The sequence below is a fragment of the Pteropus vampyrus genome, unplaced genomic scaffold (genome assembly GCF_000151845.1).
Source record: "Pteropus vampyrus isolate Shadow unplaced genomic scaffold, Pvam_2.0 Scaffold69, whole genome shotgun sequence".
Taxonomy (NCBI): Eukaryota; Metazoa; Chordata; class Mammalia; order Chiroptera; family Pteropodidae; genus Pteropus; species Pteropus vampyrus.
Genome location: NW_011888850.1, coordinates 1,472,245 through 1,489,097, shown reverse-complemented (window position 1 = coordinate 1,489,097; position 16,853 = coordinate 1,472,245). Strand labels below are relative to the sequence as shown.

Genomic DNA, 16,853 nt, shown 5'->3' with positions numbered 1-16,853 from the left:
ACCAGAGATATCTCCAGCTCTTTGCAGACACTTGACTCAGACTTCTCTAGGATTTCATCAATATTACCAATTGTATCTTCAAAAGTCAGTGATTCTTCCACAGATAAGTCAAAAGCCTCATTTGCAAAAATAAAAGCATGAAGTATCTCATTTAATTGTTTCAATTAGTATTGTGTCCTTATACCTGGAGCAGAGTATTAGCCTAAGTATTGGACAATGTAAGGGAAATAAGAATACACAAGAAACATAAAGTACTACCCTCATAAAACTATGTACCAGGAAAAAAAAAAAGGTATACACACATCACGCACCTAAAAAAAAAACACGCATTTTTTTTTTAATGTAGTTAGCGGTTAACAGAGGTGAGAGGACAGTACAGAAGTACCGGGGGAGGTGGGGGGGCGGGGAACAGAAACAAGACTAAGACATTTTTGGGGCATAGTGAAAGAGGCAGTCTGACTAAAAATTAGTAAAGAACCTTGAATGCTCAGGTGGCATGTTTAAATCTGAAAGGTAGTAGGCAGGCAATGTAAGCTCTCAAACAAGGAAAGAATATGATTATACCTGGTATTTGCTAATGACCTAGTATTTAAGAATAGAGATTAAAAGTTAAAGAGTACTTTTTAAAGAGTACTTCAGATTAAAGACTAAACTCAGATGGATTCGTTTCATTAGGAAAACGAAGGTATTTTCTATCTGGAAATATACTTTATAATAAGGTGTTAAACAGAACAAAACAGGGCTCAAATTATAATATAGAATATTAAGGTTACAAGCAGTCTCTTTGATTTCAGGTATTCGGATTTGTGATTATGGAGAACTGGATTTGGGAAACAGCTGTGGAAATGAAAAAAAAATTAACCTAAACAGCAAGACAACGATGATCAATAACAAAAGAAGATAAAGCAGTAACTTAGTTATGTTAATGTATCTATAAGAAGGTAACAAAAATGAAGAGTCCCAGAAGTAGCTAGACATTATAAAGTTTTTTTCCAAAACTAAGCTAGAAATGCATATTTGGAAATCAATCACGCAGATAAGATAAAGGACACCACGGGTGTCCTTGCCCTTGCTAAGGAAGTTGTTAAAGCAGACATAACAGAATTAGGCTAAAATTTAATTAGAGTTCTGAGCACTTTATACAAAATGACATACCCCCAAGCCTTTCGGAAAATTTCATGCTGTTTTTATAATAATGAAAATGAACCAAAAGGAATGATATGCAAAACATCTTTTCTCATACCTAATATCAATAGACTAATATTCTCCATCTATTTTAGGTATTTTTAAGATATTTAAGGTATCTAAAACTTAAAAAGATTTATTAAATACTACCAATTATTTTAAGCATGACTAGTTAGCCAACTATTGTTAAAACACATCTTGCTTAAAAAAGAAACCAAAAAAAGAGGAATACTCTCTATCCTCTAAAGCACATGTATATATACATGTCCTTATTCCCTACACTATAGCTGTAAAATACACAATACTTGAAATAAACTCCAGTAATATTATCTTACATCTAAAGATTAAAGTTGTTTTCATATGTCCTAAACAGAGACTATAAATATCTAAATTCCTCACTTTTCCATCCCAGCACACACATTCTCATTCATATTCATTCTCATTCTCTCTCTCTCTCCCCCTTTTTCTCCCCTCCCTCATGCCCACCTTCAAAAAAAAGGAAATTATATTTAGAAAAAAAATTTTTAATTCCCTGGTTTATGCTAGGACACCACCAGCCAAGAGCTCTTATTACCTTTAAGGTGCTCTGGAACCATGCCACGAGACGCTGTAGAGAAACCTCTGTTTCACTCCTAACATTGGTGAACTCCTCCCTTTTATCGCACTTCCAGTCATAAAACTTCTTAAGTATTTCTTCAGAGTTTGTCCCTTCATTGGCCTGTCCATATACTGCTTCTAAAGAGGCTGACAAATCCTGCAAAGGTATATTTGTTTATTGAAGTTTATTAATTTCACATTAGGATTCAAGCATATTAGAATCTGAGACAGAAAAGTAGTATGCTGAATCCCTATCCTTGAGAATTTTATAAATAACACTTAGAATAATTAGACAGACATGAAAGCATAAAACCACCTAGAGGCTGATTTATTTGGACTCTAATAGTAAAAGTTTATTATGTGATTAGGTTACAAAAAGAAAGCTTTATGTTCTTAGGTTTTTAGTTAAGTAGAAATTACCCTCTTTTCTCTGACTTTAAATCAGAATCACTGTTTTATCATGACATGGAAATTTCTAAGACCTAACGCTAAATAAAATTAACTACATACTAAATATACAAATAATCCCAATTAAGTAAAGACACTAAACATATATGTGTACTTAAAAGCATTTTTTAAAAGACTGAAAGAAACAAGACAGCCTACTGTCTCACTCCGGGAATCAAACTCTAGAAAGGTCACAGAGACAAGAAGAAAACTTAAGAGATCCCAGAAATTTTTATCACAAAACTCTGAGATATCCTTGTGAAGACAAAGCACTAAATGAACAGTCACTAAAAGTGGGAGAAGGCCTGTACCACTTGTGGGAAAAGAGAACTTTTTCTTCATATGCCCTTCTCTCCCCTTACATTGGACAGGAAAGCAGTAGCACAAGCAAGATGCAATGAATTTGCACAAGCACAGTATAGGAATCTAATGATGCAAAAATTGATAACAAGTACCCTTAAGCATCCTTTTTTTTTCTTTTTCCCTGAACACCTGGTAGCATTTATACCCAAGGGTGGCAGCCCATAGAAAAGAGCAGTGGATGAGGCAGAGTAACTGGGAGAACCACTGAGAAGTAACATCATCTAGAAGAGAGGCCAACAGGAAGAAGAGCCAGACTGCAACCCTAGAAGTTCTGAGAAAAAACCCCATCCTATTCCCTAAATCTACGTGAAGTCCCTGGGTTATTATCCAAGCTTTCATCCTTCCCTCGGCCCCTCTACCACACTACCCCATACCTACACGATAGCACAGAACTAAGAGAGCTTATAGTTCCCCAAGGGAATGTGAAATCTTGAGGGGAGGTACAAGGAAGGATGCAAGGTGTAACAAGTATAAACATTCTGAAAAAAATATAACAAAATAAGGCACCATACAAAAAGGAAGCAAAATCAGTGACCCAGATAACAGTAATAACTCAAAATAAGTATAATAAATATTCTCAACGAAATGAAAGAATATTGGAAACAAAGAAAAACCAAATAGTTATAAATAATAAACAACTGAAATTATATGGTATGAAAGAAATACTCTTTAAAAATAAAGAACACAGTGGATTGGCCTAAATGGCAGAAGAGATCAGCTACAGAAGCAATTAGCAAGCAAGCTAGATAGTTAAGTCAAGGATCCCCTGAAAAAGACAAAAAAAGGGATCAAAGGTGGCGGGGCGGGGAACAGAAACAAGACTAAGACATTTTTGGGGCATAGTGAAAGAGGCAGTCTGACTAAAAATTAGTAAAGAACCTTGAATGCTCAGGTGGCATGTTTAAATCTGAAAGGTAGTAGGCAGGCAATGTAAGCTCTCAAACAAGGAAGGAATATGATTATACCTGGTATTTGCTAATGACCTAGTATTTAAGAATAGAGATTAAAAGTTAAAGAGTACTTTTTAAAGAGTACTTCAGATTAAAGACTAAACTCAGACGGATTCGTTTCATTAGGAAAACGAAGGTATTTTCTATCTGGAAATATACTTTATAATAAGGTGTTAAACAGAACAAAACGGCTCAAATTATAATATAGAATATAAAGGTTACAAGCAGTCTCTTTGATTTCAGGTATTCGGATTTGTGATTATGGAGAACTGGATTTGGGAAACAGCTGTGGAAATGAAAAAAAAAATTAACCTAAACAGCAAGACAACGATGATCAATAACAAAAGAAGATAAAGCAGTAACTTAGTTATGTTAATGTATCTATAAGAAAGTAACAAAAATGAAGAGTCCCAGAAGTAGCTAGACATTATAAAGTTTTTTTCCAAAACTAAGCTAGAAATGCATATTTGGAAATCAATCACGCAGATAAGATAAAGGACACCACGGGTGTCCTTGCCCTTGCTAAGGAAGTTGTTAAAGCAGACATAACAGAATTAGGCTAAAATTTAATTAGAGTTCTGAGCACTTTATACAAAATGACATACCCCCAAGCCTTTCGGAAAATTTCATGCTGTTTTTATAATAATGAAAATGAACCAAAAGGAATGATATGCAAAACATCTTTTCTCATACCTAATATCAATAGACTAATATTCTCCATCTATTTTAGGTATTTTTAAGATATTTAAGGTATCTAAAACTTAAAAAGATTTATTAAATACTACCAATTATTTTAAGCATGACTAGTTAGCCAACTATTGTTAAAACACATCTTGCTTAAAAAAGAAACCAAAAAAAGAGGAATGCTCTCTATCCTCTAAAGCACATGTATATATACATATCCTTATTCCCTACACTATAGCTGTAAAATACACAATACTTGAAATAAACTCCAGTAATAGTATCTTACATCTAAAGATTAAAGTTGTTTTCATATGTCCTAAACAGAGACTATAAATATCTAAATTCCTCACTTTTCCATCCCAGCACACACATTCTCATTCATATTCATTCTCATTCTCTCTCTCTCTCTCTCCCCCTTTTTCTCCCCTCCCTCATGCCCACCTTCAAAAAAAAGGAAATTATATTTAGAAAAAAAATTTTTAATTCCCTGGTTTATGCTAGGACACCACCAGCCAAGAGCTCTTATTACCTTTAAGGTGCTCTGGAACCATGCCACGAGACGCTGTAGAGAAACCTCTGTTTCACTCCTAACATTGGTGAACTCCTCCCTTTTATCGCACTTCCAGTCATAAAACTTCTTAAGTATTTCTTCAGAGTTTGTCCCTTCATTGGCCTGTCCATATACTGCTTCTAAAGAGGCTGACAAATCCTGCAAAGGTATATTTGTTTATTGAAGTTTATTAATTTCACATTAGGATTCAAGCATATTAGAATCTGAGACAGAAAAGTAGTATGCTGAATCCCTATCCTTGAGAATTTTATAAATAACACTTAGAATAATTAGACAGACATGAAAGCATAAAACCACCTAGAGGCTGATTTATTTGGACTCTAATAGTAAAAGTTTATTATGTGATTAGGTTACAAAAAGAAAGCTTTATGTTCTTAGGTTTTTAGTTAAGTAGAAATTACCCTCTTTTCTCTGACTTTAAATCAGAATCACTGTTTTATCATGACATGGAAATTTCTAAGACCTAACGCTAAATAAAATTAACTACATACTAAATATACAAATAATCCCAATTAAGTAAAGACACTAAACATATATGTGTACTTAAAAGCATTTTTTAAAAGACTGAAAGAAACAAGACAGCCTACTGTCTCACTCCGGGAATCAAACTCTAGAAAGGTCACAGAGACAAGAAGAAAACTTAAGAGATCCCAGAAATTTTTATCACAAAACTCTGAGATATCCTTGTGAAGACAAAGCACTAAATGAACAGTCACTAAAAGTGGGAGAAGGCCTGTACCACTTGTGGGAAAAGAGAACTTTTTCTTCATATGCCCTTCTCTCCCCTCAGATTGGACAGGAAAGCAGTAGCACAAGCAAGATGCAATGAATTTACACAAGCACAGTATAGGAATCTAATGATGCAAAAATTGATAACAAGTACCCTTAAGCATCCTTTTTTTTTCTTTTTCCCTGAACACCTGGTAGCATTTATACCCAAGGGTGGCAGCCCATAGAAAAGAGCAGTGGATGAGGCAGAGTAACTGGGAGAACCACTGAGAAGTAACATCATCTAGAAGAGAGGCCAACAGGAAGAAGAGCCAGACTGCAACCCTAGAAGTTCTGAGAAATAACCCCATCCTATTCCCTAAATCTACGTGAAGTCCCTGGGTTATTATCCAAGCTTTCATCCTTCCCTCGGCCCCTCTACCACACTACCCCATACCTACACGATAGCACAGAACTAAGAGAGCTTATAGTTCCCCAAGGGAATGTGAAATCTTGACGGGAGGTACAAGGAAGGATGCAAGGTGTAACAAGTATAAACATTCTGAAAAAAATATAACAAAATAAGGCACCATACAAAAAGGAAGCAAAATCAGTGACCCAGATAACAGTAATAACTCAAAATAAGTATAATAAATATTCTCAACGAAATGAAAGAATATTGGAAACAAAGAAAAACCAAATAGTTATAAATAATAAACAACTGAAATTATATGGTATGAAAGAAATACTCTTTAAAAATAAAGAACACAGTGGATTGGCCTAAATGGCAGAACAGATCAGCTACAGAAGCAATTAGCAAGCAAGCTAGATAGTTAAGTCAAGGATCCCCTGAAAAAGACAAAAAAAGGGATCAAAAATAGAAAAAAAAAATGGATGGACAATTAAAATATGTAGAAGAGAGTTTAAATATCCATCTAAAGAAGTCACAGAATAAGAGGAAAAGTAAATGGGGTGAGTGGGGGTTAAGAGGGACAGTATCTTAAAAAATAATTATCAAATATTGCCTAGAGTTAAAGATATAAAACCTCAGACTAATTAACTCAGATTAAAATAAACATATTTTAGTGCAATTAAGAAGCAAAGTCAAGAGAAAATGTTAAACTTCCAGAGTGGAAAAGAAGATCACAGAAGAACAAAAATGAGACTGATATTAACAACTATGGAACCAAGAAGACAATGGATTATTGTCAAAGGTCTAGAGGAAAAACGGCCCTTGGACCTAATATTTTATGGCCAACTAAACAACTGTTTGAAGTGCTTAAATGTACATAGTTGTTTAAATTGTTTAAATAAGATATCCTGAGACTTTTAATATCTCACAAAGTAAACTACATGAAAAGCTCTTTGAAAACACTCTTAGACAAAATACTCTAAAGCACAGAGAAAACCACAAGACATCCAACAACTTATGAAATAGAATGAGAAAACTCTAAACCTTGTTATCTGAGTTACTGTATACAATATCCATAACAATCTATGACTAAGATCCTAGACAACAATTGTGCTTGGTTGGTTGGTTTGTGGGAGGGAGATACAGAAGACACACAAAAGACAAGTAAAAATGTTCTAAGAAATAAAGAGTTGAATGGTAGAAAAAGAATAAAAGAAACCATGATAAACAGAAACACAATATAATCATAGAAAATAAGTTCTAATAAAACAGTAACTATAAATATATGAATCAATTAAGTTAAGTGACTTCTTTAGACAGATTTATAGGTTGGATTCTTTTTAAAATGTCCCATTAGTGTGTTGTCTAAGAGAGACATTTAAAATAAAGAGGTGGGGAGGAAATATACAAAGCAAATATTAACCAAAAAGACAGATGGAATAGGAATTTTTAAAATAAACAAAATAAAATTTTATCCCAAAACACCTTAAAGAAAAATAAGATTGGATAGTAGTTAAAACACATGTTAAAATATGTAACAATCACAAATTCATTAACATCCAACAATACAGCACTGAAATATTCTAAATAATTTAAAAAACTAAAATATATAACAAAATATATTAACTAGTATAACAGAAATACCTCAAAACTGATAAACTGATCAGACCAAAAACCAAGCAAAGATACAGGAGATTAAAGCTTAAAACAATAGCTATATATCAGAAACTGCACACCAAGAAAACCTAGATTATTATTTTCTTTTTGAATTTATAAGAAATGATCATAAAAAAATCAACCATGTACTCTAGGCCACAAAAGTTTCAATAAATGCTGAAGAAATCAGAATCATGAAATTTAAAAAAGTTGTATTTCTTACTTACTTGACGAATATAAATAAAAATCAAACTATTTCTCAGCAAAAGAAAGTTTAAGAACATTCTCGTGACCAAGGGGAAAAGCAGAAAGGAAAACAAAGCAGGTATGACAAAAAGTCTTTTAAGGTTAAACTTTAAAAAGAGCTTTCAAAATGATCTTGTTGCAGATCCTTAATCTATGTTTACTAACAATTAATAAGAAGTAAACCTTTACAGGGTAAAATAGAAGTTACACTGTAGACAGGTAAATTCTAACTACACCATTGCCTTTTTTATATGCAAGGTTTATTTCACCATTCTAGAAGACTGATACTATTAATGCAATTTCATTTAAGAAAATGTTTCAAACCAGGGCTCCACTGGTTCCTGAACCATACATAGTATCATCAACATGACATCTTCATCCAGGCAGACAAAAAGAGACAGTGCCCAGATGTCCCCGAATATCCTTTTCTTCAACTCTCTAGCAAGCTCATTCCCTGCAGTCCAAAACAAGGATACCAGTTAATACAGTTACTACTTGCTACTAAAGTTACCTACCAACACAGTAAAAATTCAGATATATAAAAGGTAGAAGTACAAGAGAACCACTGTTTTCAAATGATATGACCACACAGAAAGCTCAAAAAATATCAATAGACAAACATGAACTAAATGAGTTCAGCAGAGCTGCCAGAGAGACATCAATATTTAAAAATCAATAGTATTCCTACACACCATCAAAAACAAACTAGAAAGTAGAGAATAAGAGTAAGACAAAAACAACCACAAGTATAAATATCTTGGAGTTAAATCAAGATGCATGAGGACCTTGAGAGAAAAATTTTAATCATTAAAGGAAATTTTTTAAAAGATCTGAATAAAGAGAAATATTACATTAATAGGTGAAATGGTAACACCATCGTGCTCATTCACTCAAAATTAAAGCCACTGCTGAGATGGCAGAATGGGGCTGAAGACAAAGTTCCACATCATCATCTAGCTGTAGTACTCTAGCCCCTGATCATGGATCTTAAAAGCTCTGTAACTCAAGGATCAGGTTCCCTCTCCCTAACTCTGACATGTTGCTTACCGGATTTTCTGCTAGAATCTAATGGAAAACAGGAACTCACACGCCTACTGCTGCTCCTATCTCCATGAGTTTTCCCAATGAATACTGCTCTAGCAAGCCTGATGTGTCTATTTTACCTTGTTTGCAGAATATATATACATATATATATACATATTAAGTATATTAACATAAAATTTTAATTCCATTAAAAAGAAGTAAGGTTTCACCAAGGAAGAAAAACTTTTGCAGCCACCATCTGAAGTGTCAAGGTAAACGCTAATTTCACCTCCCAAATGATAAACATGTATATTTAATGTACAATGTATATTTACTATCTTTAAATTCCAACCTGCAATGTTTTCAAGCGTTTATTAAGAGGTAACTCATCTACTTCCACAATAAAAACTTCTACTGCCATGCACAGCTTCTGTTGCACTTCATTTCTTTTGGCAATCAAAATATTCCCTTCATTCTGAAGGAGAAAAAAAAAAGAATCATCATTAATACATCAAGTGTTTTTTTACACACTAACCTATATAAAAATTATCTCTTAAAAACAGAAAAATTTAACATTCTCCAAACATAGTGGCAATTAAAACACCCCTCTCCTTAAATCACCAAATTGACAAAGAGCTTTCTTTCCCTTAATCAGAAATAAGACGTTTAACGATCCTGCTCTGCTAATCTTTATTTTTTCCCATTATTTCTGCAATAATGAAATTTTTGTTTTTCTTATGAAAATTATGTAAGTTCCTATTATTAACTACACACTGCCTCCTTCCAACTCCCATCCCAACCTTAATTCCTTCATCAACTTATCCTTCAAGATTCAGTTAATCTCTAACAGGATAATACCTCCAATTTGTCCAAGAGGCTACGTTTGGAAATAGATATATGATATATCCAAGAACCCTCTGCATTACCTCTCTTTTAGTACTTATGAAACTGTACTGACACTATTTATAAATCCATCCCATACCCAAGAAAACTAGAATCATGTCTTAAACAAATGTGTATCTCCACTACCTACAACTGTCTGGCACATATAGTTAAAAGCTTGAATTTTAAAATATTCTTGTTTGGTAAAGCTCAACCAGACCATTTTATAACGGTAAAGACAAAAGGAAAAAATCTCTTTCACCAAAAGTATACATAGCAAACTACATAGAACAAAAATAACAATATTAAGACCTAACTACAATAAGGGAAAAAATGGCAACTCCAAGTGGCAATTATGATTGTATATTTATCCAATAATCTACTCTTCAGTTTTTTCAAGTGAACTTCAGAGCAATGAAGCCTAAAAGCAGTCCTGAAACATCAGCTGTAGCAGGAAAATACTTAACTTTAAAACAGTTTTTTGTTTACTAGAGTATCAACTCCTAGAGCTACGTTAAGCCCTCTCCTTCTCTGTCCTGAATCACTTTTCCCATACTCAACTCACAAAAACAAAACAAAAAGAAAAAAGCAGTTCTTTTCCATCTTATTACATAAAATCATTATGAAATATTTTAATGTTGGCAGTACGGTTTAAATGGAAAGAGAATACACTTTGTAGTCAACCATATCTGGGTTCAAATTCCGTATTAACATTTAGAACTACGTAATCTTGAGAAAGTTCCTTAAATCCTGTGGGCTTCAGTTTCCTCATTTATAAGAGCAAAAATACCCATTTTAAAATTTAATATAAGTTTATAAAGCACCATAACACTGCCTGTGTTTCACAGAAATTCAAAATTTATTACTTCTGTCATTTTTTCCTTTCACAATCAGAAGTGACCAGTTAGGGTCTAAGATGTAACCCAAATGTAATCTTTCTCTCAATTAAACATTCCTGACATTTCCAAAAGCCTAGTTACCCTTGTTCACTTTTCTCATTCAGTGCCAGTTAGGTTGCCAACTGGACAACCTAGGTATGAAAAGTGAATAAGACTTTCAGAGTACAATCCTCAAAGGCAGAAAATGGGACAACTCCAAAGACAAGTACAGAGCTCATAGGTCCTATGGAAAGCTATGATTGCTGTGCCAAATATCTTTGCATGAAAAACAAGGAGTTCTGCTCAGCTCAATATAAGAGAGAAAACTGCAAGAAGAAATATACTTGGACCTACACTAATAAAGAATTCATATGAAATATTCCATTCTTCATATTCCCCTACCCACAAATAACTCTCTCAACAATGGGTGGCTTACACTGCATTTAATATTAAGGCTGTAGCATAAAACACACTGCTCAGACCAGAAGATAAGTTCCACATTCACAGGTGTGGGAGCCACCCTGGCTTACAAGTCTCATGCCCCACAAAAGCCAAAATCTCTTATAGGTATAGCTTCCAGGGTCCCTCAGCGGATATGTCCAGTTGCAAGAGTTCCACCAAGTATTTACAGTTTATAGTTCTTCCCAGTCCATATACAATGTACCAATCCAGTTTTATTTACCTAAACCATGTTGCCTAGTAACATGACTGAAATATCATTTTTACCAAATTACCACAGGAACAGAGAGGGAATTAACCAAAGGTCAGATTCTCACGCAACAGGGAAAAAGATTTTGTTAACCCTTTATCCACAATCACTATTTATCGATCATATCTTTTCTACAAGGCAATAAAAGGAATCAAATTATGAATATGAAGATACTATAAAAGTTAGATTTCATGCAAAGTATCATTACAATATCTGCATTCCTGCTTTCTTGAAAAAATAGTATCTCCTTATATTCAACAGATAAAAACCATAATAGAGAAAAATTCTAGACCCACCACATTTTGACAAGTTTTAATCTTCTCCTGAGCCAGATTGTATTCTGTCCAAATTATCTCTAATTCATTCAAAGAAGCTGGGATAGTAAAGCGCTCTTCATCCAACACTTGTATAGCATCCGAAAGGTCATTTCCAAAACGAACGCTGATGTTGACACGTCTATTAAAAAAAATTGCGAAAAGGAAAATATCAAAAAATTTGCAAGTTTGGTATGAGAAAAAGTTACACTAAAATAGTAATGGCATAAAGTTACTAATAATAACACTAGCTATGAAGAGGTATTTTCTAAAACTTTATATAAAACCATGAGAAACGGTTAATACAAATTTTTAATTAAAAAATATATATGAAAAAAATGTATATTTTTTTGAATCTTTATATAAAAGGACAACTTCAAAAGTCTGCAGAATTTAAATGATATCAAGTGGACCTTCGATTCTGGTCCATAATTACATTTGTAAATGCTTTTAAAAAATTTTTAGACTTAGCTGATAGTTTATAAAAACTACAGGCATATAATCCTTATACTTTAATTAGCAGACTACCATTTGTGGAGTTTAAAAAATAGATTTTAAAACAAAGGCAATCAGAGAGGCAGGCCAACTAGTGTAACCAACAGGGCACATCTGAATTCTTTTTTCTAGCTTCTAACTAGACTGCCTCCATTCTAGTATTTCCTCAATTATAGATTAAAATATATTGGATTGTTTTGGTCCAAAGCCTGTCTCACAGCTTTGTCAGTGTAGCCACTTAATTTTTGGTAGTGCATTAAAAGTTGATAAGGCTCTACAGGGATCAAAATAAACTATTTAGACACTTATAAACCAAATGCCATCTGACGGATTTATACTGCAGAATATACATTTCCACTAGACAAAAAACCAACATGCAGTATTCATTCAGGACAACAGTTTCTTAGTGTTTCAGAGCACATGAGCAAGTAGATTACTGGTTTAAGTTCTATGTGTAGCATAAAAAGGGAACCAGGTTGTTTGGAGAACTATTTTTTCCACATTCCAGCAAAGGGTGATAAATTATCCCTAACCAATCATAAAGCAATTCTTTATTAAAATAAAATACCCAAATAAATTCATATACAGAATCTGAGAAATGCTGAAACTCTGCACAAGACTTGCTAACCAATTTCTTTTCTTCTGACTCCACAAGGACCACTTTTCTTCTGACTCTATGAAGACCACTCTTTTCTTTCTTAAGACTATAACTAAGTAATTTAGATTACTGAAACTAGTTTAGGCCCATAAAATCAGGCAAAACAATTTAGTACTTTCTCATCAAACTGCCACTTAAAAGTTGTGATTTTTTAATTTCACGCTCATAGATGACTTTAGGACGATGTAACAACTCATAGTAACATCAGAACACTGACAAAAACACTACAAAATCTGTCCCAGTGGTAACTATTTTTAATTTCTCTCTCTAAAGTAATAAAAACACAAAGATTAAGTTTCAAAGCAAAAATGGTGGGCATATAATTTTAAACAAAGTACTAACTAATCAGCAATCATTTTGAATTATCCTTCTCAAAAATGTGCTTTTACCCACCTAATTTCTTTCAACAGTTCTACCTTAGCTGCCAAATTTTTCATTCTGGTACCTACACGAGTCTTCAGAGTGCTTTCTAAATGTTTAGTCAAATCCATGGTAGTTGCTTTCTCTTGCTGAAACAAAGAACAAGCACATCCTAATGAGACCCAAATAGAAAACCATTTATACTGTTATTTAAATGATTTTTAAGAATAATTAAAGTTTTTAAGGTTAAAAAATATTAGGCCACAGGATAACAAACAATGATTTCTCTACTAGTGAAGATCTGAAAAAGATAATCTATTCTACTCTTCTGCCTTCATACAGATTACAGACTCATACTTCATCCTAATAAGAAGCCAAATAAAATTTCACATACTTATATCTTAATACCTAGATTTTTAAAAGATAAAAAGATTCTCATAGAAACCAAATGATTATCAATGACAATTTGTTTTCTGATACAGTCTTATATCATTCTGCATTACAAAAGAAACAAAAATAACATTTCCTTGACTCACGCTAGATTAAATTCCCTGATTCTAAGTGGTATCGCAAAGATATGTCTACCATGATTGTGCAAAATAATGTACAGAGCAGTAATATGGGTAAAGACCTGATAATTTTATTCCAATCATACTACAAACCACATATTGCTGTTAAACATAGAACTTTTATTTGATATCTAAACAACAAGATGCTCTCCAGTCCTCATATTCTCTCCAATCCTTCAGTTAAAGAAAGATTGTCCATCATGGGATGAATAGATAAAGAAGTGGCAGGAAATATCTTTAAATATTATAAAAGAACACAGGATTAAAAACAATGCTTTCATCTAAAGCAGACAGAAGAACAAAATTAAGCAGAGAGAAGGAAATCAAAAAAGAAATTAATAAAGTATAAGAGACAATAAAGAAAAAAATCAACAGAGCCAAAAATTAGCTCTTTGAAACATTGAGGATTTCTGGTTTCCAGTCCAGCATGTAAGAAACCTGGAAGTTGCCACTCCACCCTAACAACAAGTAAAAAGCCAAACAAACTGAAAAATCAACTCTTCCCACGTCCATAAGGGAGATGAGGTCACAGGGCAAACCACTACTTCCAAAACTGAAGAGACGCACAGGCGAATAAAAGCAAATCACAATTTACTACAACAACAACCTCAAAGGGTGCCAGTCTGGAGTAGGGAAATCTCAACTAAAATTGTGAACAACTCTGAGAGTTAAAAACTCCAGGGAACTCACTGATCAGGATGTCCCCACATATTTGTGAGTTTTATCTCTTGGATCTCTACCAGGTTCTCACAGTAAGTATCAGAGAAAAATCCCCTCAAGCTTCCAGCAAGAGGAGAAGAAAAGGAACCATTCTGAAATATGCCAAAGCATTCTGTTCTTCACAAGATTTGCCCTCAGAGAAAACTACTTAAATAGAGCCTAACCTGCTGGGGTTTTATCACAGCCTAACCAACCCAGGGGAGGGGAAATACCCAACTCCAGCCCACTCTAGCCATCCTGTCCTACCTACAGGGGTTCCGGGGGAATGAGAAGCATGTGTGAAGTTCACAGTCCAGAGACACAGGGTATAAACATTTCTCCTCCCCTCATACCTTACCATCACACTACTGAAAGCCTAATTATTACAGCAGTTCTTTTTACTCAGTACACCGTGCCCAGCTCTCAAGAAAAAAATACAAGACACATTAAAGACAAAAAACACAGCTGAAAGACAATGCAAGCATCAGAATCAGACTCAGATATGGCAGGGATCTTGGAATTATCAGATCAGGAATTTAAAACATGATATGATTACTATGCTAAGGGCTCTAATGAATAAAGTATACAGCCTGCAAGAACATATGTAATGTAAGCAAAGAGATGGACATTCTCAGATAGAAACAAAAAGAAATCCTAGAGATCGAAAACACTATAGCAGAAATGAACAATATTTTTGATGCGCTTATCAACAGACTGAACATGGCTGAGGAAGGAATCTCTATAATGCAGGATACGTGAATCATTTGTCCACTAAAAGACATGTACAAGAATAGCCACAGTGGCTTTATTCATAATGGCCAAAAACAACCTAAATGTCCATCAACAGGAGAAGGGGTATACTGCGGTCTACTGACACAATAGAATATTACTCGGCAACAAAATGAACAAACATAGATAAATCTTAGAGATTATGCTAAGTGAGTGAAGCCAGACACAATAGAATATGTATCAAGGGACTCCATTTATATAAAGTATAAGGCCAGGAAAACTAAACTATAATGACATAAATCAGAACAGTGGTTGCCTTGGGTGGGAGGAAAAGAGGAAAGGCTGGAAAGAGGCACCAAGGACCTTTGTGGGGTTGAAGGAAACATTCTGTATCTTCAGTCAATAAAGCAGATGACCTGTAATCCACTTATTCTTTTCAAGGAAGGGGACATGGGAACACCCCCAGAGAAAAGAACAGAGGCAGGTGACAAGTTTAATCTCCTTGCCAATTATACCTCAAGAGAAAATAGACTATTTTCTAAGAGGCTATATCTTTGAAATACTCTTAGTATGATGTCCCTGGCTAAAGAATTGGTCATAGTGGATAGGACACGAGATTTATTGATTTATGAGGCAGACCTCCCTGGAGAATGTCACATATGAATTTAAGGGCTAGAGACTGAGTTCAATTACCACTGGTCAATGATTTAATCAATCAGGGCTATGTAATGAAACCTTGATTTAAAAAAAAAAAAAACACTCAGAAAGATGAGGTTTGGAGGAACTTCCAGATTGGTGAACAAATCCATGTTCTGGGAGAATGGCAAGAAAGAGACCACCTCCACCTCCACCATAACTTCCCTTGTGCATCTCTTCCTTTTATTTGGCTGTTGAGTTATATCTCTAATAATAAAACTGTACTTATAAGTATATCACTTTCCTAAGTTCTGTGAGTTGTTTCAGCTAATTGCTGAACTAGGGAAATGGAGTGTTGGTGAGGGGATGTCTTAGGAACAGTCAAATTTAGAGTCCGCCAGGCAGAAGTGTGGGAAGCCTGGGGACGGATTTGTGGCTGGTGTCTGAAGTGGGGCAAGTCTTGTGGGACTGAGTCCTTAACCTGTGGCATCTGAGTTAACTCCTGGTATTTAGTGTCAAAAACGAATTGTACGACATCTAGTTGGTATCGGAGAATTAGTGTAGAAATAATGCATTTGGTGTCAGAAAAAAACTACACATTTGAAAACCAAATGGTATCCTTGGGGTGAGGGGTGAAGAAAACTGCCTTGAATCTAAGCAAACCTTGAAACTTACCCACCATAAAAGGAAATGCACACATGAAGATAAAGGAGCATGTTAAGCAACACAAGGATGCAAATTAAACAACTTTTATCAACCATTAAGCAATGTTTGGGCTTAAATAAAATCCTGATTGGAAGAAACCAACAATGAAAGGACATTCATGGAACAATTTGAGAAATCTGAACACTGACTAGATATTAAATGATAATAAGGAATTATTATTAATTTTTAAGTATATTAGTTATATCTTTTTTGAAGTTCTTTTCTATGAGATACATTCTAAAACATATGTAGTAAAATAGTTTTTAAGCATTTTATTTTATTTCATTATTAGTTTCGAGTATACAGTACAGTGGTTAGATATTTATGTAGTTTATGAAAGGATCCCCAGTAAAATATTATCCCAGTAAAATATTATG

The 16,853-nt window shown here is 34.0% G+C and overlaps 1 protein-coding gene across 1 annotated transcript in view; it reads right to left on the bottom strand.

The window, feature by feature from the left end:
• STK31 (serine/threonine kinase 31) overlaps positions 1-16,853 on the bottom strand; it is a 77,108-nt gene that overhangs the window by 35,987 nt on the left and 24,268 nt on the right. Inside the window, exons 9-12 of the mRNA XM_011361721.1 lie at positions 13,172-13,287; positions 11,608-11,767; positions 9,195-9,317; positions 4,756-4,935 (exon numbers count right to left, since the gene is read on the bottom strand). Of these exons, the coding sequence (XP_011360023.1) occupies positions 4,756-4,935; positions 9,195-9,317; positions 11,608-11,767; positions 13,172-13,287 (579 nt within the window). The remainder of the gene's footprint in view (positions 1-4,755; positions 4,936-9,194; positions 9,318-11,607; positions 11,768-13,171; positions 13,288-16,853) is intronic.